The sequence below is a fragment of the Macaca thibetana genome, chromosome 1, assembly GCF_024542745.1.
Source record: "Macaca thibetana thibetana isolate TM-01 chromosome 1, ASM2454274v1, whole genome shotgun sequence".
NCBI lineage: Eukaryota > Metazoa > Chordata > Mammalia > Primates > Cercopithecidae > Macaca > Macaca thibetana.
This window is the reverse complement of record NC_065578.1, coordinates 12114746-12139612: the sequence shown is the minus strand read 5'-3', so window position 1 is coordinate 12139612 and position 24867 is coordinate 12114746. Positions and strand designations below refer to the sequence as shown.

The 24867-nt window shown below is 46.7% G+C and overlaps 2 protein-coding genes across 3 annotated transcripts in view; one reads left to right on the top strand and one right to left on the bottom strand.

Moving 5' to 3' along the window:
* Positions 1 to 24867, top strand: part of DHRS3 (dehydrogenase/reductase 3) — a 1035619-nt gene that overhangs the window by 662813 nt on the left and 347939 nt on the right. The gene's annotated exons all lie outside the window — the stretch shown is intronic.
* Positions 4901 to 17714, bottom strand: LOC126953212 (PRAME family member 20). 2 transcript variants are annotated; one of them, XM_050788589.1, is made up of 4 exons: positions 17424 to 17705; positions 8885 to 8895; positions 7515 to 8096; positions 4901 to 5462 (listed from the first exon to the last, which is right to left on the bottom strand). In XM_050788589.1, the coding sequence occupies exons 1-4, from the start codon at positions 17703 to 17705 to the stop codon at positions 4901 to 4903; spliced, it is 1437 nt and encodes a 478-aa protein (XP_050644546.1). The 2 variants fall into 2 exon arrangements, with proteins under 2 accessions (XP_050644546.1, XP_050644555.1); XM_050788598.1 differs by lacking the exon at positions 8885 to 8895 and having other exon boundaries at positions 17413 to 17714.

The window sequence follows — 24867 nt, the reverse complement described above, 5'->3', positions numbered from 1 at the left end:
TTCCTAGCTGGGTGCGATGGTTTACACCTGTAATCCCAGCACTTTGGGAGGCTGAGGTGAGTGGATCATGAGGTCAGGAGTTCAAGACCAGCCCTTCAAGATGGTGAAACCCCATCTGTACTAAAAATACAAAAATTAACTGGGTGTGGTGGCCAGTGCCTGTAATCCTAGCTACTCGGGACGTTGAGGAAGAGAACCCAGGAGGCAGAGATTGGAGTGAGCCAAGATCATGCCACTGCACTCCAGCCTGAGCAACAGAACGAGACTCCATGTCAAAAAAAAAAAAAAAAAAAAAAAAAAAAAAAAAATCAAAGAAAGATTCCTAAATGCATGATTTTATTGTACAAGTGAAAGAAGGCAATGTGAAAAGACTCATCCTGTTAGATGTTCCAGAAAAGGCTTTTGCCTTTTTCTATAGAGACGGTAGAAAGTCCAGTGGTTGCCATGGGCTGGGAGCACAGTGGGATGAATGAGAAGAGGACAGAGAACTTTTAGGGAAACAAAACTACTCTGCATGATGCTCTAATGGTGGATACATGTCATTATCCCTTTGTTAAAATCCATAGAATGTAAAAACCAGCAATGATCCGTCATGTAAACTGTGGACATTGGGTGATAGTGATGTGTCCATGTGGCTCATCGATTGTGACGAATGCTCTGCGCTGGTGCGGATGTTGATCCTGTGGGGATGCTCTATATTGAAGGGGGAAGAGGGTAGATGAGAACTTTCTGTTTAGTTTTTCTGTGAACCTAAAACTGCTATTAAAAAAATAGGCTGGGTGCGGTGGCTCACGCCTGAAATCCCATCAATTTAGGAGGTCGAGGCGGGTAGATCACTTGAGGTCAGGAGTTTGAGACCAGCCTGGCTAACATGGTGAAACCCCATCTCTACTAAAAATACAAAAAATTAGCCGGGCATTGTGGTGGGTGCCTCTAATCCAAGCTACTCTGGGGCTGAGGCAGGAGAATTGCTTGAACCCGGGAGGCGGAGGTTGCAGTGAGCAGAGAGCACCATTGCCTCCAGCCTGGGCAACAAGCGTGAAACTCCATCTCAAAGTAATAAATAAATAAAAATAAATAAATGATAATAATAGGCTGGGCGCGGTGGCTCACGCCTGTAGTTCTAGCACTTTGGGAGGCCGAGGTGGGTGGATCACCTGAGGTCCAGAGTTCAAGACCAGCCAGACCAACATGGCAAAGCCCTGTCTCTACTAAAAATAAAAATAATAATACAAAACCTAGCCAGGCGTGGTGGTGCATGCCTGTAATCCCAACTACTTGGGAGGCTGAGGCAGTAGAATCGTTTGAACCCTGGAGGAGGAGGTTGCAGTGAGCCGAGATCATGCCACTGTGCTCCAGCCTGGGCGACAGAGTGAGACTCGTTCTCATAAATAAATAAATAAATAAATAATCTGAAGTCTGGGCACGGTGGCTCATACCTGTAATCCCAGCACTTTGGGATCGCTTGAGCCCAGAAATTCAAGACCAGCCTGGGCAACATGGTGAAACCTGGTCTCTACTAAAAATACAAAAATAAGCCAGGCATGATGGTGCATGCTTCTTGTTCCAGCTACTAGGTGGGCTGAGGCAGGAAGATTACCTGATCTTTGGGAGGTCAAGGCTGTAATGAGCCGTGATCATGCCACTGCACTTCAGCCTGGATGACACAGTGAGTCCCGGTCTCAAAACAAAATAAAATAAACTCAATATTTTAGAAAACCTGTAATGCTTCTTTCCAGTGCTAAAATTGTATTATTCTAAGTATATTTTAAAGAATAAACGATTATTGTTCAGTGTCTTTAAAATTAGTTTTAAAAATCTCTTTCGTTTTGAGAATCCAAACTAAGGTAACCATTTTTTTATTCTTTTTTTTTTTTTGAGATGGAGTTTCGCTCTTGTTGCCCAGGCTAGAGTGCAATGGCGTGATCTCAGCTCACTGCAACCTCCGCCTCCCAGGTTCAAGTGATTCTCCTGCCTCAGTCTCCCGAGTAGCTGGGATTAGAGGCATGTGCCACCACGCCCGGCTAATTTTTGTATTTTTAGTAGAGACAGGGTTTCTCCATGTTGCAAGACTGGTCTCGAACTCCTGACCTCAGGTGATCCGCCTGCCTCCTAAAGTGCTGGGATTTCAGGCATGAGCCACTGCGCCCAGACTGTTTTTCTCCCCCGAGATGGAGTCTTGCTCTGTTGCCAAGGCTGGAGTACAGTGGCATGATCTTGGCTCACTGCAACCTCTGCCTCCTGGGTTCAAGCGATTGTCCTGCCTCAGCCTCCTGAGTACTTGGGATTACAGGTGTGTGCCACCACGCCTAGCTAATTTTTTGTATTTTTAGTAGAGATGGGGTTTCACCATTTTGGCCAGGCTGGTCTTGAACTCCTGACCTGGTGATCCACCCACCTTGGCCTCCCAAAGTGCTGGGATTACAGGCGTGAGCCACGGCGCCCGGTCGTTAACCATTCTTAAAATATTACATTGCATTCTTTAGAAGTTCTATGTCTTTAATATACATAAATGACCACACAAATATTTATACTCAAATAGTATTTACATAATAGTAAAATTTTTAAAATACCATAAAATATAATCCTTGCAACCCTAAATTACACCATCTGGTCTGATCTACCAGCAGATGGCAGTCGAGACCCACGGATTGGAAATTTTGCTCTTACACAATCACTAGAAATGAATCAAGTCCTGCACTGCCCACCCTGCCGCCTGCTGGCTCCTGCGGCTCTGCTGTTTGGAGGAATCATGATGAAATTGTGGTGGCGTCTACAACCTGAGCCCCACCGCATGCCCTGGGTTCTTTTTTTTTTTTTTTTTTTTTTTTTTTTTTGAGACGGAGTCTCGCGCTGTCACCCAGGCTGGAGTGCAGTGGCCGGATCTCAGCTCACTGCAAGCTCCGCCTCCCGGGTTCACGCCATTCTCCTGCCTCCGCCTCCCGAGTAGCTGGGACTACAGGTGTCCGCCACCTCGGCCGGCTAGTTTTTTGTATTTTTTAGTAGAGACGGGGTTTCACCGTGTTAACCAGGATGGTCTCGATCTCCTGACCTCGTGATCCGCCCGTCTCGGCCTCCCAAAGTGCTGGGATTACAGGCTTGAGCCACCGCGCCCGGCCATGCCCTGGGTTCTTGTTGCCTCCCTGTTACCAGGAATCAGAGGTGAGAAGGAAAGATGAAAAATGCGGCTGGGAGCGGTGGCTCATGCCTGTAATCCCAGCACTCTGGGAGGCCTAGCGGGGTGGATCACGAGATCAGGAAATTGAGACCATCCTGGCCAACATGGTGAAGCTCCGTCTCTACTAAAAATACAAATACTAGCCGGGCGTGGTGGCGTGCGCCTCTAGTCCCAGCTGCTCGGGAGCATTGGGCAGGAGAATGGCTTGAACCCAAGAGGCAGAGGTTGCGCCACCGCACTCCAGCCTGGTGAAGAGCGAGGCTCTGTCTTTAAAAAAAAAAGAAAAAAGAAAAGAAAAATGAAAAATGCTGGGACTTCTGCTGAGAAAAGAGAACAAGATGTATTGATCTTATGCCAGGCCCCATGCCAAGCCCTAAACATGAACCATCTTATTGGATCCTACCAGGGTCCCATAAACTGTTGGACGTCATCATCCTCATTTTACAGGGAACCTGAGGCTCTTCAGGGAAGGTCACTCATCACCCACAGGCACTTGATCGTTCTCCATCCTTGGATGATGTGCGATTCCAAAACATGCTGCACCAGTCTCTTCCTTGATGGGGAGAGAGAGGAGGTGTTGTGAGAAAATCTCTCATTGATCCGGCCATAGCTCCCCAAAAAGATGAAACTTTTTAAATGTCAGATGGAAATATTTAAAAAGTGTTTGATGCCTGTATAGTTTTAGTATTTTGCTTAAAGGGAGTGTGGCTGTCTTTACTGGCTACAACCAGTTTAATTCAAGAAGGGCTGCTAGTCATCAGGGAACAAGTCAAGTGTTGGTGCCTCCCAGAGGCTCTTCCTTGATAGGGCTCTAGAGGGGGGCCATTATGAGAAAATCTCTCATCGATCTGACCCAGCTCCCCAAAAAGATGTAACTGTTTTTTTTTTTTTTGAGACGGATTATTTGTATTTATTTATTTTTTTCTTTTTTTTGAGACGGAGTCTCACTCAGTCGCCCAGACTGGAGTGTAGTGGTGCGATCTCAGATCACTGCAAGCTCCGCCTCCTGGGTTCACGCCATTCTCCTGCCTCAGCCTCCTGAGTAGCTGGGACTACAGGCGCCCGCCACCACGCCTGGCTAATTTTTTTTATTTTTATTAGAGATGGGGTTTCACCGTGTTAGCCAGGATGGTCTCGTTCTCCTGACCTCGTGATCCGCCCGCCTTGGCCTCCCAAAGTGCTAGGATTACAGGCGTGAGCCACCGCGCCCGGCCTGTATTTATTTTTTTGAGACAAAGTCTCGCTCTGTCACCAGACTGGAGTGCAGTGGCACGATCTCGGCTCACTGCACCCTCTGCCTCCCGGGTTCAAGTGATTCTCCTGCCTCAGCCTCCTAAGTAGCTGGGACTACAGGCGTGCACCACCACGCCCAGCTAATGTTTGTATTTTTAGTAGAGACGGGGTTTCACCATGTTGGTCAGGAAGGTCTCCACCTCTTGACCTCGTGAGCCACCCATCTCAGCCTCCTGAAGTGCTAGGATTACAGGCATGAGCCACTGTGCCCAGCCTAGATGAAACTTTTAAAATGTGGCATTGAAATATTTAAGAAGCATTACTGTGGGTGCATCTGAGGCAAGAGAATCGCTTGAACTCAGGAAGCAGAGGTTGCAGTGAGTGGGGATCGTGTCACTGAACTCCAGCCTGGGTGCAGAAAGGCCTAGGTTTTAGTTTTCAGGTGTCCAGAAAAATGAGTTGGATATATCTACCCAAATAGGCAGGTATTCAACAGCAGCACTGATCTAACTCCAGGTCATAAAATGACCTGTTGCCACAGCGAGAGCAGTAGTCAGTACAGAACAAGATCCTCTTGGGCTCCCTTAAATCCCTCACTCTCCCCATCAGCTCAGCCCCAAGTTGGGCAAATCTGCTCCGGCAGAGAGTACCACCAGCATCATAACTCTCCCGCGGGGCAGGATACAGCTCCAGGCATAAATTGTCCAATCTGATTGTGTGGCACAGCAGGTTCTCTAGGGTGGCCATGGAGACGGGATTTCCACGGAAGCTGAAGGTGGTGAGCTCAAAGCAGCGGCTCAGGGCAGGCAGGATGGTGTTGACTTGGGAGTCTACGATGCCACAGTCATCTAAGTCCAGGTACTCAAGGGTGCCTGCAACTTTTTCTAGCAGAACTTGGAGAGGCACAAGGCTGAAATTGGCCAGTCTGATGCCAGTCAGGTCCAGGGTCTTTAGTTGACCGATGCTCGGGCACTTGGACAGATGCCTCAAGTCTGATTCCAAAAGCACACAGTTAGTTATTGCGAGGATCTTTAATGAGGTCTTCAGACAGCTGGGGAGAGAGAGCAAGAAGTTAGTTCTGGGGAATTGTAGGGGTGAGTTGAGGGTGGTGGGGAATGTCAAGGTGAAGGACAAAGACTATTTTGCCCAAGCCCAGGGTCATTCTGATTGTCTGGTCAACACTTAGGATGCTGCGTGATGAAGAGCTTTGCCACTGAGATCAATTCCATTTTAGGCCCAGCACAGTAACTCACACCTGTAATCCCAGAACTTTGGGAGGCTGAGACAGGCGGATCACTGGAGGTCAGGAGTTTGAGACCAGCCTGGCCAACATGGCAAAACCCTGTCTCTACTAAAAATGCAAAAAGTAACTGGGCATAGTGGCGGACACCTGTAATTCCAGCTATTTGGGAGGGTAAGGCAGGAGAATCGCTTGAACCCAGGAGGTGGAGGTTGCAGTGAGCAGAGATCATGCCACTGCACTCCAGCCTGAGTGACAGAGTGAGACTCTGTCTCAAAAGAAAAAGAAATAAAAATTCCATTTCAGGCTGAGTCTTTTCACCATCATTTATAGGAATGGATCAAGTTCACAGAATCCCTAAAGCTCCCTTTCCTCATCTGTCAGGCAGAAAAACACATTATGTGGGCTACAGGAGCCCAGTGGAGACGCAGGCATCAGGACAAATCCAGGCAGGATCCTGCAACATCAGCTGGGGTGGGCAGGCTGCAGGAGTCCCTGACATGCCTGTATCATCAGCAAACCATCTATCTCTTTCATCATTCTTTGTGCCTGCTCCCTGACCCTCTGTTTCAGAATCATGCATTTCTCAGGTAATTAATTTACCTGGAACTCAAAACAACCATTAGGACAGGGAATTAGAGATGGGTAATTCATGTTCACCAAGCTGTTGAGCACAGAGCTTATATTCTGAGACGTGCAGGTTTGCTGAGCATTCCCCTCTTCAGTGCCCACTTCACTTCCCCACTTCCCATCATCTTCTTAACAATTATCTTGTTTTTTGGCCAGGCGCGGTGGCTCAAGCCTGTAATCCCAGCACTTTGGGAGGCCGAGATGGGCGGATCACAAGGTCAGGAGATTGAGACCATCCTGGCGAACACAGTGAAACCCTGTCTCTACTAAAAAATACAAAAAACTAGCCGGGCGAGGTGACGGGCACCTGTAGTCCCAGCTACTTGGGAGGCTGAGGCAGGAGAATGGCGTAAACCCAGGAGGCGGAGCTTGCAGTGAGCTGAGATCCAGCCACAGCACTCCAGCCTGGGCGATAGAGCAAGACTCCGTCTCAAAAAAACCCAAAAAAACAAAAAAACAATTATCTTGTTTTTGGGTCGGGTGTGGTGGCTCACGCCTGTAATCCTGACACTTTGGGAGGCTGAAGTGGGTGGATCACCTGAGGTCAGGAACTTGAGACCAGCCTGGCCGATATGGTGAAACCCTGCCTCTCCCAAAAATAATTAACCAGGTGTGGTGACCCACACCTGTAATCCCAGCTACTCAGGAGGCTGAGGCAGGAGAATTGCTTGAACCCGGGAGGCGGAGGTTGCAGCAAGCCGAGATGACACCACTGCACTCCAGCCTGGGTGATAAAAGTGAAATTTCATCTCAGAAAAAGCAAAATTATCTGTTTATATTTTTTATTTATTCTTTTATTAGCAGGGGTCTTTGCTATGTTACCCAGACTGGTCTTAAACTCCTGGGCTCAAATTATCCTCTTGCCTCAGATTCCCAAAGTGTTAGGATTACAGGCATGAGCCAGCATCCCTGGCCTATTTCTCATCATCTTAACTTAGACACACATCCTCAGGAAGAATTCACAAATGCACCCTCACTAAATCTGAACCCTCCAGTAGCTAGTTTCCTAGCATGGCAGCCTCTCTATAGTATCTACCCCAGCTGATTCCTCTGTCTTCATTGGGATGAATGTGTGATACCCATTTCAGGACAGAGCTTCCAACAGGGAAATGCACTGACATTCTAGTGTCCCCTTTACTGTTACATCCTCATAGGCTGGCTCACAGTAGATGCCCACTGTAACAAGAAAGGCTCTGCTGTGGTCAGCAGAGAAAGCTCACCACCCTTCCTCACCTGAGCAGCTGGTCCAGGTGGCCTTCAAGGAAAGAAACAGAGTTCATATAAAGCTTTTGGAGGTAGCACAGCTTGAGGAACTGAGAGGTGAACTGGGTAACAAACTCCTTCTTCTTCTCTGGGGAAATATAGTGAGAGACGTCCACATCAGAGAGAATGAGCCTGTGAAGATTCCTCATCTGGCCCAGGTAAGGGGTAAACTCTGCCAGGACGGGCAGTGTCCAATTGCAATTCACTTCCACCTCCTGGATACAGTCTACGTTGACTATTTTCAGGATGTTTCTGATATTGTGGAAGGGCATTCCCAACATTTTCAGCTTCTTACAGCACAGGTGTAGTAAACCTTCCCTCTGCTTGACCCATAGAAAGAGGCAGGTGAGGCATTCATCCAGAGTCCTGTTCTTGAGGCAAAGGTCTATGAACACTGTCAAGGGCTGCTGTCCTCTCATCCTTGGACAGTGCTGCACTGGTTTTCTGTTCCACATATCATTTGGTAAGCACCCACTGGCCATGACTTCAGACCAAACCATCCAGAAGTTCTCACTGACATCCTGTAAATCCAGCACTTGAAGTTTCCACCTCCTGTGGAAAAATAGAAGAGAAGCTAAGAATGTAAGGACTCACTTCTGAACTTATACTTCACATCCTGGATATCAGCTCCTCTCCTCCTCCTCCCTGCTTCTTCTCCCTCTCTCTGACTTTTCTCCACACTGGTTTACCCTTGAATCCTGCCCAGTTCCACTGTTTTTTGTTTTGTTTTGTTTTTTTGAGATAAAGTCTTCCTCTGTGGCCCAGGCTGGAGTGCAGTGGTGCAATCTCAGCTCACTGCAACCTCCAGCTCCTGGGTTCAAGCAATTCTCCTGCCTCAGCCTCCCAAGTAGCTGGGATTACAGGTGTCTGCCACCATGCCCAGCTAATTTTTGTATTTTTAACTCATTCGGGGTTTCACCATGTTGAGAGGTGAGGCCAGTTGGACTTCCTGGGTCGAGTGGGTACTTGGGGAACTTTCCTGTCTTACATGAGGATTGTAAAATGCACCAATCAGCGCTCTATAAAATGCATCAATCAGCAGGATTCTGAAAGTAGCCAATAGTGGAGAGTATTGAAAAAAGGGCAATCTGATAGGACAGAAATGGAACATGGGAGAGGACAATAAGGGAATAAAAGCTGGCCACTCCAGCCAGCAGCGACAGTCCACTTGGGTTCCCTTCTAGGCTGTGGAGACTTTGTCTTTATGCTCTTCACAATAAACCTTGCTACTGCTTATTCTTTGGATCTGTGCCATTTTTAAGAGCTGTAACAATCACTGCAAGGTCTGCGGCTTCATTCTTGAAGTCAGTGAGACCACAAACCCACCGGCAGGAACCAACTTTGGACAAATCTTGGGGGCTCGTCCGGGATCTCACCACATGATGAGTACCATCAGACCCCTTTCACTTGCTATTCTGTCCTATTTTTCCTTAGAATTCGGGGGCTAATTACTGGGCACCTATCAGCTGGGTAAAAGTGACTAGCGCAGCTGCTGGACTAAAGACATGGGTGTCAGGCTTTCTGGGAAAGGGCCTGCTAACACCCCCGAGTCTTTGGAGTTGGGAGCATTGGTTTGCCTGAAACCAGCTTCTACTTTTCCTGCGTTTCTGGGCTGAGCCGAGGGTCAACAGAGAGGAAAGCCATTCAGCTCCGGGGTCCCAACAAAAAAGTTGGTTAACTCTGAAGCCATGAGTGGAGCTCTCAAAGTTACGCTGCCCAAGTGAGACTTGCCCATCTATCCTATCTATCCTGACCCTTGCCTCCTGGGTCCTAGTGCCTGTCAGACACACTTCCTCCCACTTCTTTTTCCGAGGCTAGTCCTGCATCTAGAAACCACTTCCTGTCCCTGGTGCTCTTCTAGTTTCTTCTATAAGGATTATTTCTAATATAAATTTTGGGACACTGTTCCCTTCTTTAGGCACCTGGGCTCACCAATCAGAAAGACAAGTTTTGCCCACAGCCCTGTTGTGGGGGGACAATCTGGAATTTTAGGATCCCTCCTCAGACTAGCAGGTCTAACAAAGGCTATTCCTGAAGCTAGGATATGGGGAGCCTCAGAAATTATAGACTCCAAAATTGAGGGGGATAGCCTTCCCAGTCATATGATGAGAAGTGAGGACAAAAGGCATCACTCTTCCAACCCTGGAGATCCCTTCCCTCCCTCAGGGTATGGTCTTCCACTCGAGAAATATCATCTTTATAAGACAAGGGTAGGGTCCCAATATCAACAGGAGAAAAAGCTTAGGACTAATTAGCAGGTTTTCAAGAATGCATTGGTAAGGGCCACTAAATCCGACCTTTCTTGGTCCTCTTTGTCGTCTAAGAGGAATGGCAAGGGTGCAGGTTTTTGAGAATGTGTTGGTAAAGGCCACTAAATCCAACCTTCCTCAGTCCTCTTTGTGGTCAGGAGGAAAACAGGTGTTTCCGCTGCTGCTTCGGTGAGTACAACTATTCCGAACAGCAGGGTTCAGGGACCATTGTGGGTTCTTGGGTGGGGGAAAAAATAGACCAAAATCGCAGGTGGTTTTTTTCTGTTTTAGATAGGAAACACTCAGGCATCAACAAGCTCACCCTTGAAATACATTCTAAGCCATTGGGACCAATTTGACCCACAAACCCTGAAAAAGAAGCAGCTTATTTTTTTCTGCACTACAGCCTGGCCCCATTATTATCTCTCTGAGAGGGAAAAATGGCCACCTGAGGGAAGTATATATTACAATACTATCCTGCAGCTTGACCTTTCCTGCAAGAGGGAAAGCAAATGGAGTGAAATATGTTATGTCCAAGCTTTCTTTTCATTGAAGGATAATCCACAACTATGCAAAGCTTGCAATCTACATTCCACAGGAGGACCTCTCAGCTTACACCCATATCCTAGCCTCCCTACAGCTCTCCTTCCTATTAATGATGAGCCTCCTCTAATCTCCCCCACCCAGAAGGAAACAAGAAAAGAAGTCTCCAAGGGACCACAATCTCCCATCCCAGGCTATCGGTTATGACCCCTTCAAGCTGTAAGGAGAGGGGAATTTGGCAATTCAGGTACATGTCCCCTTCTCTCTCTCTGATTTAAAGCAGATCAAGGTAGACCTGGGGAAGTTTTCAGATGATCCTGATAGGTATATAGATGTCCTACAGAGTCCAGGGCAAACCTTTGACCTCACTTGGAGAGATATCATGCTATTGTTAGATCAAACCCTGGCCTTAAATGAAAAAAATGTGGCTTTAGCTGCAGCCTGAGAGTTTGGAGATACCTGGTATCTTAGTCAAGTAAATAATAGAATGACAGTTGAAGAAAGGGACAAATTCTCTACTGGTTAGCAAGCCATCCCCAGTATGGATCCCCACTGGGACCTCAACTCAGATCATGGGGACTGGAGTCACAAACATCTGTTGACCTGTGTTTTAGAAGGACTAAGGAGAAATGGGAAAAACCCCATAAATTATTCAATGATGTCCACCATAACTCAGGGAAAGGAAGAAAATCCTACTGCCTTCCTCAAGCACCTATGGGAGGCCTTAAGAAAATATACTCCTTTGTCACCTGACTCCCTCAAGGGTCAATTGATCCTAAGTTTATTACCTAATCAGCTGCAGATATCAGGAAAAAACTCCAAATGTTAGCCTGGGGCCCTGGACAAAATTTCGAGGCTTTATTCAACCTGGCAACCTTGGTGTTCTATAATAGGGACCAAGAGGTACAGTTCCAAAAGGAAAAACAAGATAAGAGAAAGGCCACAGCCTTAGTCATGGTCCTCAGACAAACAACCCTTGGTGGTTCAGAGAGGACAGAAAATGGAGCAGACCAATCATCTGGTAAGGCTTTTTTATCAGTGTGGTTTGCCAGGACATTTGTCCAATGAGAAACAAGACACCCCCTCACCTATGTCCACTATGCCAAGGCAATCACTGAAAGGCAAACTGCCCCAGAGGACAAAGGTTCTCTGGGCCAGAAGCCCCCAACCAGATAATCCAACAACAGGATTGAGGGCACCTGGGGCAAGCGCCAGCTCATATCATCACCCTCACTGAGCCCTGCGTAAGTTTAACCATTGAAGGCCAGGAAATTGACTTCCTCCTGGACACTGGCACAGCTTTCTCAGTGTTAATCTCCTGCCCTAGATGGCTGTCCTCAGGGTCCATTACCATCCGAGGAATCCTGGGACAGTCTGTAACCAGGTATTTCTCCCGCCTCCTCAGTTGTAATTGGGAGACTTTGCTCTTTTCACATGCCTTTCTTGTTATGCCTGGAAGTCCCACACCCTTATTAGGGAGGGACATATTAGCCAAAGCTGGAGCTATTATCTATATGAATATGGGGAACAAGTTAGCCATTTGTTGTCCTCAACCCTGGGTTGAGGAGGGAATCAACCCTGAAGTCTGGGCATTGGAAGGACAATTTGGAAGGGTAAAAAATGCCCGCCTAGTCCAAATCAGGCTAAAAGAACCCAACACTTTTCCTTATCAAAGGCAATATCCCTTAAGGCCTGAATCTCGTAAAGGATTGCAGGATATTGTTAGACATTTAAAAATTCAAGTCTTAGTAAGAAAATGCAGCAGTCCCTGCAACACCCCAATTCTAGGAGTGCAAAAACCAAATGTTCAGTGGAGACCTAGTGCCATCAATAAGACAGTAATTCCTCTATATACTCATCTAGTAGGATGGCAACCAGAGGCAGAAACAGCCTTCAAAACCTTAAAGCAGGCCCTAGTACAAGCTCTAGCCTTAAGCCTTCCCACAGGACAAAACTTCTCTGTATATGTCACATACAGAGTGGGAATAGCTCTTGGAGTCCTTACTCAGACTGTGGGAGAACCCCACAACCAGCGGCATGCCTAAGTAAGGAAACTGATGTAGCAGCAAAAGGCTGGCCTCACAGTTTACGGGTAATTGCGGCAGTGGCCATCTTAGTATCAGAGGCTATCAAAATAATACAAGGAAAGGATCTCACTGGACTACTTATGATGTAAATGGCATACTAGGTGCCAAAGGAAATTTATGGCTATCAGGCAACCACCTGCTTAGATACCAGGTGCTATTCTTTGAGGGAATGGTGCTTCAAATATGCACATAGTGACCCTCAACCTGGCTACTTTTCTCCCAGAGGATGGGGAACCAATTGAGCCTGACTGCAAACAAATTGTAGCCAAGACTTATGCTGCCTGAGAGGATCTCTTAGAAATCCCCTTAGCCAATCCTGACCTTAACCCATAAACCGATGAAAACTCATTTGTGGGGAATGGGATACGAAGGGCAGGTTATGCCATGGTTAGTGACGTAACAGTACTTGAAAGTAAGCCTCTTCCCCCAGGGACCAGCCCCCAGTTAGCAGAACTAGTGGCACTTACCCGAGTGTTAGAACTGGGAAAGGAAAAAATAATAAATGTGTATACAGATAGCAAGTATGCTTATCTAATCATACATGCCCATGCGGCAATATGGAAAGAAATGGAGTGCCTAACCTCTGGGGGAACCCCCATTAAATAACACAAGGAAATCATGGAGTTATTGCACACAGTGCAAAAACCCAAGGAGGTGGCAGTCTTACACTGCTGAAACCATCACAAAGGTAAAGAGAAAAGCCAGAAGGAGACTGTCAGGCAGACACTGAGGCCAAAATTGCTGCCAGGCAGAACCTCCCATTAGAAATTCCTGTGGAAGGACACTTGGTATGGAACAACCCTCTCCAAGAGATTAAGCCCCAGTATTTCCCGACAGAAACAGAATGGGGACTTTCATGGGGGCATAGTTTTCTCCTCCCGGGGTGGTCAACGACAGAAGAGGGAAAGGTACTCATACCCGAAGCCAGCCAGTGGTAAATACTTAAGACCCTCCAGTAAACTTTTCATATGGGTATTGAGAGCACTCATCAAATGGCCAAATCCCTATTTACAGGGCAAAATCTCCTCCTGACCATCTGACAAGTAGTCAAAGCCTATGAGGTGTGCCAAAGGAATAATCCCTTGGTTCATCATAAGGCCTCTCTGGGGGAACAAAGAATAGGGCACTATCCCAGAGAGGACTGGCAGTTAGACTGGTTTAACAGAGAGTGGGTTAAGTTGAGAGTCTTGTAGAGGTATATAAGTTTTCAATTATTATTGTTAGACTTCACGCATATGCCTAAGTCAAGGGGATTTCAATACTTGTTGGTCTGTGTTGATACCTCTACAAATTGGAGAGAAGCCTTCTCCTGCAAGACAGAGAAGGCTCAGGAAGTGGTTAAAGTCCTAATTCATGAAATAATTCCTAGATTTGGGCTTCCCCAAAGTGACAATGATCTGGCTTTTAAAGCCATAATAACTCAGGGAATTTCCAGGGCCCTAGGGATACAATATCACCTTTACTGCCCCTGGAGGCCACAATCCTCAGGGAAGGTCGGGAAGGCAAAAGAAACACTCAAGAGACACTTAAGGAAACTAACACAAGAAACTCATCTCCCATGGCCTACTCTCTTGCCCACTGCCTTGTTGAGAATCCAAAATTCTCCTCACAAAATGGGGCTTGGTCCATATGAAATACTGTATGGACAACATTTTCTCACAAATGACTTCCTACTTGATCAGGAAATGGCCAACCTGGTCAAGGATATAACTTCCTTGACAAAATATCAACAAAACCTTAAAAACCTACCCGATGGATGTCACAGAGACAAGGGAATAGAGTTGTTCCAACCGGGAGATCTAGTGTTGGACAAGTCCCTCCCCTCTACCTCCCCATCTATGAATTCCTTGTGGGAAAGACCATACTTGGTAATTATTTCTACCCCTACTTCAGTCAAGGTGGCAGGAGTGGAATATTGCATTCACCACAGCCAAGTTAAACTTTGGACACCCCCTGAAGAACCTATGGGACCCTCAGCTCAGGAGTCCCAAGATCAGCCAGATCAGCCTCAATACAACTGTGAACCACTGGAGGACTTGTGTCTCCTATTTTGGAAGGAAACATCCCAGACTAAAAAGGCTCCTACAACTGATCCTGAGGAAAAACCCCTTCCTCCTTAAAAAGATAAGTGAAGGCCAGGCGCGGTGGCTCCCGCCTGTAATCCCAGCACTTTGGGAGGCGGAGGAGAGCGGATCACGAGGTCAGGCAATCAAGACCATCCTGGCTAACGCGGTGAAACCCTGTCTCTACTAAATATACAAAAAATTAGCTGGATTTGGTGGTGGGTGCCTGTAGTCCTAGCTACTTGGAAGGCTGAGGCAGGAGAATGGTGTGAACCCGGGAGATGGAGCTTGCAGTGAGCCGAGATCGCACCACTGCACTCTAGCCTGGGCGACATAGAGAGACTCCATCTCAAAAAAAAAAAAAAAAAAAAAAAAAAAAAAGATAATAATTGAAAACTTATATACCTCTACAAGACTCTCAACCCACTTTCTGTTAAACCAGTCCAATCCTTCCCCGGCAAATGACTGTTGGCTTTGTATCTCTCTATCAGCCACTGCTTCGTTGACGCTCCCATTACCGCAAAAAACTGGGGCTTTACTAACTTAACTTACCACCCCCGTTATGAAGGAAAAGACCCTCTCCAACTTCTAAATATGCAATCATTAGCCAACTTCCCCATCTCTGATAGGACCAAAAATACCCTAACAGGATGCACAATCCAGTTTTTATGCTCTTACATTTCCAACCTCACCTGTTACATGAGCAATGAAAAATCCATACGTGGCCCTGTAACCATGAATACCATCTTAACTTTCCAAGTCCCTTTATCCATCCAACCCAATCTGTTATCAGGCCTGCCCCTGGGGCATACCACCCCATCAGAGTAATTACACCATACAGCTTCAAGTCCCCATTGATCATAGTGACTTCCGAGTCACCCAAACAGCTCCATTCAGATGGCTTGTCTGCTTCTCAGGGACCCCAAAAGCCATCACCTCCTCCCTGCTTAACAAACAGTCCGGGTTTGGTAATGGCAAACATACTCCCTGCATGACCATTCACCCCTAGACCCCCCTGCAGCAATGCCCCCACCACTAGTGAATGCCTTCTCATCCCCTCTTTCAATTACTTTCTTGAATGCTTCCTAGTAGATACAAAATTTTTATTCTCCAATGAGAAAATAGAACACAGGGAGCCACTCAGTTTGCTCCCAATGCCCCTTTCCAGCCGCTCACAGGAGCTACCTTGGCAAGTACTCTAGGAGTATGGGAAACTGAAAACAACAAACTCACACTGCTTTTTAACGTACACAACCAGTTCTGCCTACCCAGCCAAGGCATATTCCATAAGAATATGGAATTTCAACCTATATCTGCCTCCTCACTAATTGGACAGGCACCTGCACCTTAGTCTTCCTAAGTCCCAACATTGACATTGCCCCCAGGAAATCAGACCCCATCAGTGCCCCTCAAAGCTCAAGTCTGTCAGTACAGGGCCATACAACTAATAACCCTACTTATAGGGTTAGGAATGGCCACAGCTACAGGAACCAGAATAGCTAGTTTATCTAATTCATTATCCTACTACCACATTCAAAGGATTTCTCAGGCAGTTTGCAAGAAATAACAAAATGTATCCTTACTCTACAATCCCAAATAGACCCTTTGGCAGCAGTGACTCTCCAAAACCGCCAAGGCCTAGGCCTCCTCATTGCTGAGAAAGGAGGACTCTGCACCTTCTTAGGAGAAGAGTGTTGTTTTTACACTAACCAGTCAGGGGTAGTATGAGATGCTGCCCGGTGTTTACAGAAAAAGGCTTCTGAAATCAGACAACGCCTTTCAAACTCTTATACCAACCTCTGGAGTTGGGTGACCTGGCTTCTCCCCTTTCTACAGCCAGTGACACTCATCTTGTTATTACTCGCCTTCGGGCCCTGTATTTTTAACCTCCTTGTCAAATTTGTTTCCTCCAGGATCAAGGTCATCAAGCTACAGACAGTCTTACAAATGGAACCCCAAATGAGCTCTACTCACAACTTCTACCTAGAACCTCTGGACTGACCCACTGGCCCTTTGACTGGCCTAGAGAGTTCCCCTCTGGAGGACGCTACAACTGCAGGGCTCCTTCTTTGCCTCTATCCAGCAGGAAGTAGCTAGAGCGGTCACCACCCAGTTCCCAACAGCAGCTGGGGTGTCCTGTTTAGAGGGGGATTGAGAGGTGAGGCCAGCTGGACTTCCTGGGTCGAGTGGGGACTTTGGGAATTTTCAAAGAGGATTGTAAAATGCACCAATCAGTGCTCTGTAAAACACACCAATCAGCAGGATTCTAAAAGTAGCCAATCATGGGGAGGATTGAAAAAAAAGAACTCTGATAGGACAGAAATGGAACATGGGAGGAGACAATAAGGGAATAAAAGCTGGCCACCCCAGTCAGCAGCGGCAACCTGCTTGCTTCCACGGCAACCTTCCACTCTGTGGAAGCTTTGTCCTTTCGCTCTTCACCATAAACCTTGCCACCACTCACTCTTTGGGTTCCTGCCATCTTTAAGAGCTGTAACACTCACCACGAAGGTCCGTGGCTTCATTTTTGAACTCAGCAAGACTACGAACGCACCGGCAGGAACCGATTCTGGACACAACGTTGGCCAGGCTGGTCTCCAACTCCTGACATCAGGCGATCCACCTGCCTTGGCCTCCCAAAATGCTGGGATTACAGGTGTGAGCCACTGTGCCCAGCCTACTTCCCACTTTCAGTGGTGCCTTTCAGTGCCACTAGAAGAGAGGTTCCTGTTACCTCAGTGGACCCTGTGTGGTGAGCAGTCCTTTCCCTGAGGAGCTGGGCAATGGCCAAGGCCTCTCTGAGCTTCCTCACCAGCACCATCAGAAGCCTGTGGGCCCCCCTTGGACCTCCTCACTCCTCATGACCCAGCTGTTCCTTCTGTTGGACACCTGGGCCCTCCCCACCAGCCCATTTGGGCCACCTCACCTGAGACGAACCCTCTGGGTAACCAGTGCATCAAGCCCATCGAGCACAGCTTGGAAGGTCTCTGGGCAAGGCCTCTTCATCAGAGACCCCAGAGGAAGGCGGAGGAAAGGCCAGGCCTGCACCATCAGCTTCAGGGCCTCACAGTGTCTCCCGCTGAAGGCCTCCATGAACAGAGGGGGAAAAAGTTCCGTGGGCAGCTCCTCCAGGGTGGAGATGGTCAAGGCCTGGTCCCTCAGCAGGCTCCACCCCGCCAGCTCCAGGAGTCTGGGTGGAGTCCGGATGCGCATCTTCATGAATCTGCAAGGAAAAGTTCCAGAGGACAAATGCAGAGAAAAGGCATCACTCTTAGGCCAAGCTCCTGCAATCTCATCTTCTCCCAGGGCCAAAGTCACTGCTCTGGCGAGGGTGAAAGAGTCATCAGTTTACTCCAATTCTACTCTGTACTCATGGCCACAAAGCCAGCATTCTGCCTCTGCTGCATCAGCATGAGCGTCTCCCAAGCAGTGAGGAGGCAGGACCCGCACTAGCCCTTCCTCTCTATCCAGTGCTCCATCCAGTGACTAGTGAGCATGGAGGAACCTGAAAACTAACCCCTCCCACCTTTGGGGGAAATTTCTAATTACTCAAGATTCTAAAACATTGGGAATGGGAGTGTCACAAGCCTACGTGCCTACATTCCCAGTTCCTACAAATTAGCTGGTTGGGAACATTCACGGGGCATCCCTAGAATGGGTTCCATTTGTTTTCTTTTCATTATTTAAGCTTTCTTTCTTTCTCTTTCTCTCTCTCTTCTTTCCCTCATCCCTCCCTTCCTCCTTTTTTTTCTTTTTTTTTTTTTTGTTCGACAGGGTCTTGCTGTGTCACCCAGGCTGGAGTGCAGTGGTACAATCTCCGCTCAGTGCAGCCTCGACCTCCCAGGCTCAGAGGATTCTTCCACCTCAGTCTCCCAAGCAGCTGGGACCACAGGCATGCATCACCATGCCTAGCTAACCTTTTAGTTTTTGACGTTTTTTAAAGACAATGGGTTTCCCTATGTTGTCTAGGCTGGTCTTGAACTCCTATAGTCAAGCAATCCACGCGCCTTGGCCTGCCAAAGTGCTGGGATTACACACATGAGCCACCGTCCCAGCCTCATTATTGAAAATTTCAGTGGGAAACTTTGAAAGCTATGTGACAGTGTTATGCATCATTCGCAAGACAGAGATGTTTGCATACACACCTCTTACACATATTAAAAATGAACCATTAAAAATGGCTGGGCATGGTGACTTATGCCTGTAATCCCAGCACTCTGAGAGGCCGAGGCAGGCAGATAGATTGAGGTCAGCCTGGCCAACATGGTGAAATCCTGTCTGTACTAAAAATACAAAAAATTAGCTGGGCATGGTGGTACACACCTGTAATCCCAGCTACTCGGGAAGCTGAAGCTGGAGAATAACTTGAACCTGGGAGGTGGATGTTGCAGTGAGCTGAGATCGGGCCACTCCACTGCAGCCTGAGTGACAGAGCAAGACTATGTCTATATATATATATTACATAGAATGTAATTACATAATGTATATATATATTACATACAATGTTTTAAAACTTTTATTGAAGGGGCCGGGTGTGGTGGCTCACACCTGTAATCCCAGCACTTTAGGAGGCCACAGCGGTTGTATCACCTGAGGTCAGGAGTTGGAGACTAGCCTGGCCAACATGGTGAAACCCCGTCTCTACTAAAAAAAATGCCCACAAAAATTAGCTGGGTGTGGTGGCATGCACCTGCCATTGCAGTTACTTGGAAGATTGAGGCACGAGAATCGCTTGAACCCAGGAAGCAGAGATTGCGCCACTGCACTCCAGCCTGGTTGACAAGGTGAAACCCTGTCTCAAAAAAAAAACTTTTAGTAAAAGGAAAACCTAACTTGTAAAATCACAATACCCCAAAGTCTATGAACTATAATTTAAGGGCACACAAAGTCACAAAATATGTATTTAAAATGTCAAGAAGTCTGGATGTGGTGGCTCACGCCTGTAATCCCAGCACTTTGGGAGGCCGAGGTGGGTGGATCCCAAGGTCAGGAGTTCAAGACCAGCCTGGAAAACAGTGATATCCCATCTCTACTAAAGAAAAAAAAAATTATCCAGGCATGATGGCGGGCGCCTGTAGTCCCAGCTACTTGAGAGGCTGAGTCAGGAGAATTGCTTGAACCAGGGAGTCGGAGGTTGCAGTGAGCCGAGATCACGCCACTGCACTCCAGCCTGGGCAACAGAGTGAGACTCTTTCTCAAACAAACAAATAAACAAAAAACAAAAACACAAAAACTGCCTGTCTAAGACTTTTGAAACAGCAAAAACCAAAGCATAAATCAAAATGTTGAGGATAAAGACAAACCTGCATTTAGAGAAAAATTCAAAGCCAAAATTCATTCATCTGATAAAACAGATAGGATAATTCTCTGTGCCATCCTGGGCTGCCTGAAGCCATCTGAAGCTGGCTGACTGCAGATCAAATGGGAGTGTCTTTATGGAGGTGGTAACTTACCAGATCTGGACTCAGTGTTCAGGGTGCTTGGACTCCTCACAGTATCAAGAAGTAACTCCAGGCCTCAGGTCTCTCCCATAGATCTTTAGAGGATTTTATGGACCTTTCTAATCACATCACCCCTTTGCCAATCAGAAAACACCTTGGCTTGGCACAGTGGCTCACACCTGTAGTGTCAGCACTTTAGGGGGCTGAGAAGGGTAGATCCCTTGAGGTCAGGGGTTTGAGACCAGCTTGGCCAACATGGCAAAACGCTGTCTCTACTAAAAATACAAAAATTAGCCAGGTGCAGTGGTGTGTGCCTGTAGTCCCAGCTACTAGGGAGACTGAGGCAGGAGGATCACTTGAACCCAGGAGGAAGAGGTTGCAGTGAGCTGAGATTGTACCACTGCAGTCCAGCCCGAGAAATAGGCTAGATTCATCTCAAAAACAAAAACAAAAAAAAAAGAAAAAGAAAAAAGAAAACTACATTTGATTAGATTTCTTAAGCTCCACCCAGTTAATCCTGATTGGATTTTTGGCTTTCTTCCAGATTAGCTGATGAACTTAAATATTCATCCATCAAAGTGAAAGATTTAGGGATAGGGTGAAAGTGCAGGACTCATTCACTGATTCACTCCACAAACATGGAGCTTTACTAACATGTGTCTTTCATAGTCCTGAGTGTGAGATAGGGAAGGGTTGAATCTCTTTCTGACATTAGACAGAAAGAAAAAACTTGAAAGTATCTTTGTTGAGGGATCCCTGGTCACAAATTTATCAAAATATTTCAGAGTTTAAAAAGTTGTACAAAGACAGAGATGACATTCCCTAAGAAAACACAATAGAAATCTTCATGTATCCAGTGATTACCTGGGTGGTATAATTTAATTTTTTCTTGGTGTGGTGGGGTTGGGGGCTGAGTCTCACTTCCTAGCCCAGGCTGGAGTGCAGTGGTGTCATCTCGGCTCACTGTAACCTCCACCTCCCAGGTTCAAGTGATTGTCATGCTTCATCCTTCCATGTAGCTGGGATTACAGGCATGCACCCCCACGTCTCCATTCGGGTGGAAGAGTTACGATGAGGATGTGATCGGTTTAAAATTAAGGTCAAAGATTCTCTGAAGGAAATCAGGCCAAAATTACCATGAAAAACTAGGTAGGATAATTCAATTACAATGAAAACTAGATAGGAAAAAGAAGGGTGGGAGCCGGGCAGGGTGGGGCTGATTGTTTTAAATGAAATTTGGGGAAGAAACCACGACATGTGAATATGTTGGGGGATCTTGGGGGATCTGTTGGGAATCTTGCAAGAATTGAAAGTCTTGTGTCTAGATTGAGGTTAAAAATTAAAAGGTTAAGTAGCTACAAAAGAGAAGATGTAGAATCTGAAAATTCAACATTATCCTTGAGGGGAGTGAGAGAGGTTCAATGTTTCCAAGAAGTTAAAGGGTGTTTCCTCCCCAAAGACATGGGCTTAGCTCAGCAAAGCAGTTTGAGAAAATTAAAGACTGTGAGGCCAGGCGTGGTGGCTCATGCCTGTAATCCCAACACTTTGGGAGGCCGAGGTGGGTTGATCACTTGAAGCCAGGAGCTGGAGACCAGCCTAGGAAACACAATGAAATCCTGTCTCTACTAGAAATACAAAAATTAACTTGGTGTGGTGGCTCATGCCTCTAATCCCAGCTACTTGAGAGGCTGAAGCATGAGAATCACTTGAACCTGGGAGGCGGGTTGTAGTGAGCCAAGATGGCGCCACTGCTCTCTAGCCTGAGTGACGGAGCAAAACTCTGCTTAAAAAAAAAAAATTAAATTAAAGGCAGCACAGGATGACCAATTAAACGCCACTATGGTGGTCACAGCCAAGTATAAAGGACTCCGGAGAAAAAGTCTCTAGTGTCAGGATAATCTGGTCATGGGTGGGCAAAAATTACCACTAGGACATAAGCAAGTCTCAAGACAATTTTCATGCAACTCGGAAAGACTTGGTCACTGGTGGAACAATGCGGGCACAGGCCGCCACCAAGTATAAAAAGAGAATTCTGTACAAGGAACACTTGTCAAAGCAAATCACTTTGCCCGAACTTCACATTCCAACAGAATTTAAGATTTCCTTTGCTCTAGAGATATTATTAAGAAGTGGAATGGGATCCTCAAAATTCTAAGGCATCCCAGACAAAGCTTCTGGGACTCCAACCAGCTATACATTCAAAATTCATGGTTATTCTCATATGCATTTTTAAACTGATGGGAAAATTACACACCTAGGATAATTTATGGCCACTGTGGGAATTATTGGAAATCTTTAAGACTGTTTTTCTTACAAAACCACAATTGTAGGATTAAACAGTCTGAATGGGATGCTAGTATGTAGAGGCCTCTCAACTCTTTCTCCCCTTTTTTGAGGGTTGGGGGGTGGGTTGGGATCTGCCTACTGATTTCAAGTAGTTGGATTTTTTTTAGCTGTTTGCTTAAGACTTTTTTTTGTGTGGGGGGGAAAGGTCTCACTCTGTTGCCCAGGCTGGAGTATAGCAGTGGTGGGAGGATGGCTCACTGCAGCCTCAAACTTCCAGGCTCAAGGGATTCTCCCACCTCAGCCACCCAAATAGCTGGGACTACAGATGCATGCCACCACGCTTGGCTAATTTAAAAATATTTTATGTAGATGCTGGGGACTGGTGGTTCATGGTTATAATCCCAGCACTTTGTGAGGCCAAGATGGGTGGATCACTTGAGGTCAAGAGTTCGAGACCAGTCTGGCCAACATGGTGAAACCCCACCTCTACTAAAAATACAAAAATTAGCCAGGCATGGTGGCAGGCAGCTGTAATCCCAGCTACTCAGGAGGCTGAGGCATGAGAATTGCTTGAGCCTGGGAGGTGGAGGTTGCAGTGAGCCGAGATCAGGCCACTGCACTCCAGCCGGGCCAACAGAGCAAGACTCTATCCCCCACCAAAAAAAAAATGTTTTGTGGAAATGGAGTTTTGCCATGTTGCCCAGATTGGTCTTGAAACCCTGGGCTCAAATGATCCTCCCACCTTGGCCTCCCAGTGTTCAGGTTATAGGCATGAATTACTGCTCCCACAGTTATAGGCATGAATTTCATTTCCCAATTCTGAAATGACATAAAACGGCCGGGCGCGGTGGCTCACGCCTGTAATCCCAGCACTTTGGGAGGCCGAGGCGGGCGGATCACGAGGTCAGGAGATCGAGACCATCCTGGCTAACACGGTGCAACCCCGTCTCTACTAAAATACAAAAAATTAGCCGGGCACGGTGGCGGGCGCCTGTAGTCCCAGCTACTCGGGAGGCTGAGGCAGGAGAATGGCGCGAACCCGGGAGGCGGAGCTTGCAGTGAGCCGAGATCGTGCCACTGCACTCCAGCCTGGGCGACAGAGTGAAGACTCCACCTCAAAAAAAAAAAAAAAAAAAAAAAAAAAAGAAATGACATAAAGCAAAGCACAAATCAAAATGTTTGAAATAAAGACAAAACTGCATTTAAAAGAAAAAATTCAAAGCTTCAAATTGTTCATACAAAAAAAAAAAACCAAAAAACCAAAAAAACAAACAAAAAAACAGGATATAACTCTGTGCCTGCACTGTCACCATCCCACACGGGTTGACTGTAGATCACATGGGCTTGTCCTTGTAGAGATTAGGGACTTACCAGATGTGGACTGAGTTTGCAGGGTGCTCAGACCTCAGGAAGAACCGAGCAGTAACTCCAGACTTGAAGACTTTGGGTCTCTCCTGTGGGTCTTTAGAAGCTTTTATTGACCTTTCTAATCACAACTCCCATCCACACCCCTCCACATATCCACTGCTAAATTCCAATCAAAAAGTGATATCTGATTGCATTTCTGAAGCTCCACCCAGTTAATCCTGATTGGGTTTTTGGTTCTCCACAGATTAATGGATTGAACCAGATATCCATTCATATCAGATATGATTCATTTCATGAATCAAGAAAGTGACAGCATTAGGGATAGGGTAGAAGTCAAGAATTCATTCATTTGAGGCTCGGTGGCTCAGGCCTGTAATCCCAGCACTTTGGGAGGCCAAAGGAGGTGGATCACCTGAGGTCAGGAGTTCAAGACCAGCCTGGCCAGCATGGTGAAACCCCGTCTCTGTCTCAAAATAAAATAATTGGCTGGGCATGATGGTGGGGGCCTGTAATGCAGCTACTTGGGAGGCTGAGGTGGGAGAATTGCTCAAACCCGGGAGACAGAGGTTGCAGTGAGCAGAGATTGTACCATTGCACTCCAGCCTGGGCGACAGAGGGAGACTCTGTCAAAAAAAAAAAAAAAAAAAGAAAAAAAAGAAAAGAAAAAGAAAAAAGAAAAAAAAAAGAATTCATTCATTCATGAGCTCCACAAACACTGATGGAATTTTACTAATATGTGACCTTCACAGTCCTGAGTGTGAGGCAGGGAAGGGTTTGATCAAGATATTAGAGAGAAAAATAAAATCTGAAAGTAGTATTGTTGGGAGATCTTTGGCCACATCAAAATTATAAAAACACTTTACAGTGGCCGGGCGCGGTGGCCCACACCTGTAATCCCAGCACTTTGGGAGGCCAAGGTGGGTGGATCATGAGGTCAGGGGTTCGAGACCAGCCTGACCAACATGGTGAAACCTGGTTTCTACTAAAAATACAAAAATTAGCTGGGCTTGGTGACATGCGCCTGTAATCGCAGCTACTCAGGAGGCTGAGGCACTCCAGCCTGGGCAACAGAGCAAGACTCCATCTCAAAAAAAAAAAATGCTTTATAGTGAAAATAGATTTGTAAAAACAGAGGTGTCCCTACAAAATCAGAATAAAAATCTCCATGTATCGAATGGTCTTCTGGGTTTTACATCACCTAATGTAGCAGATTATACACTCGTTCTGGTGGAAGGGGGGTGCCACTGAGGGCGTGAGTGGTCTCAGGGCTTAGGTTAAGACTTCTT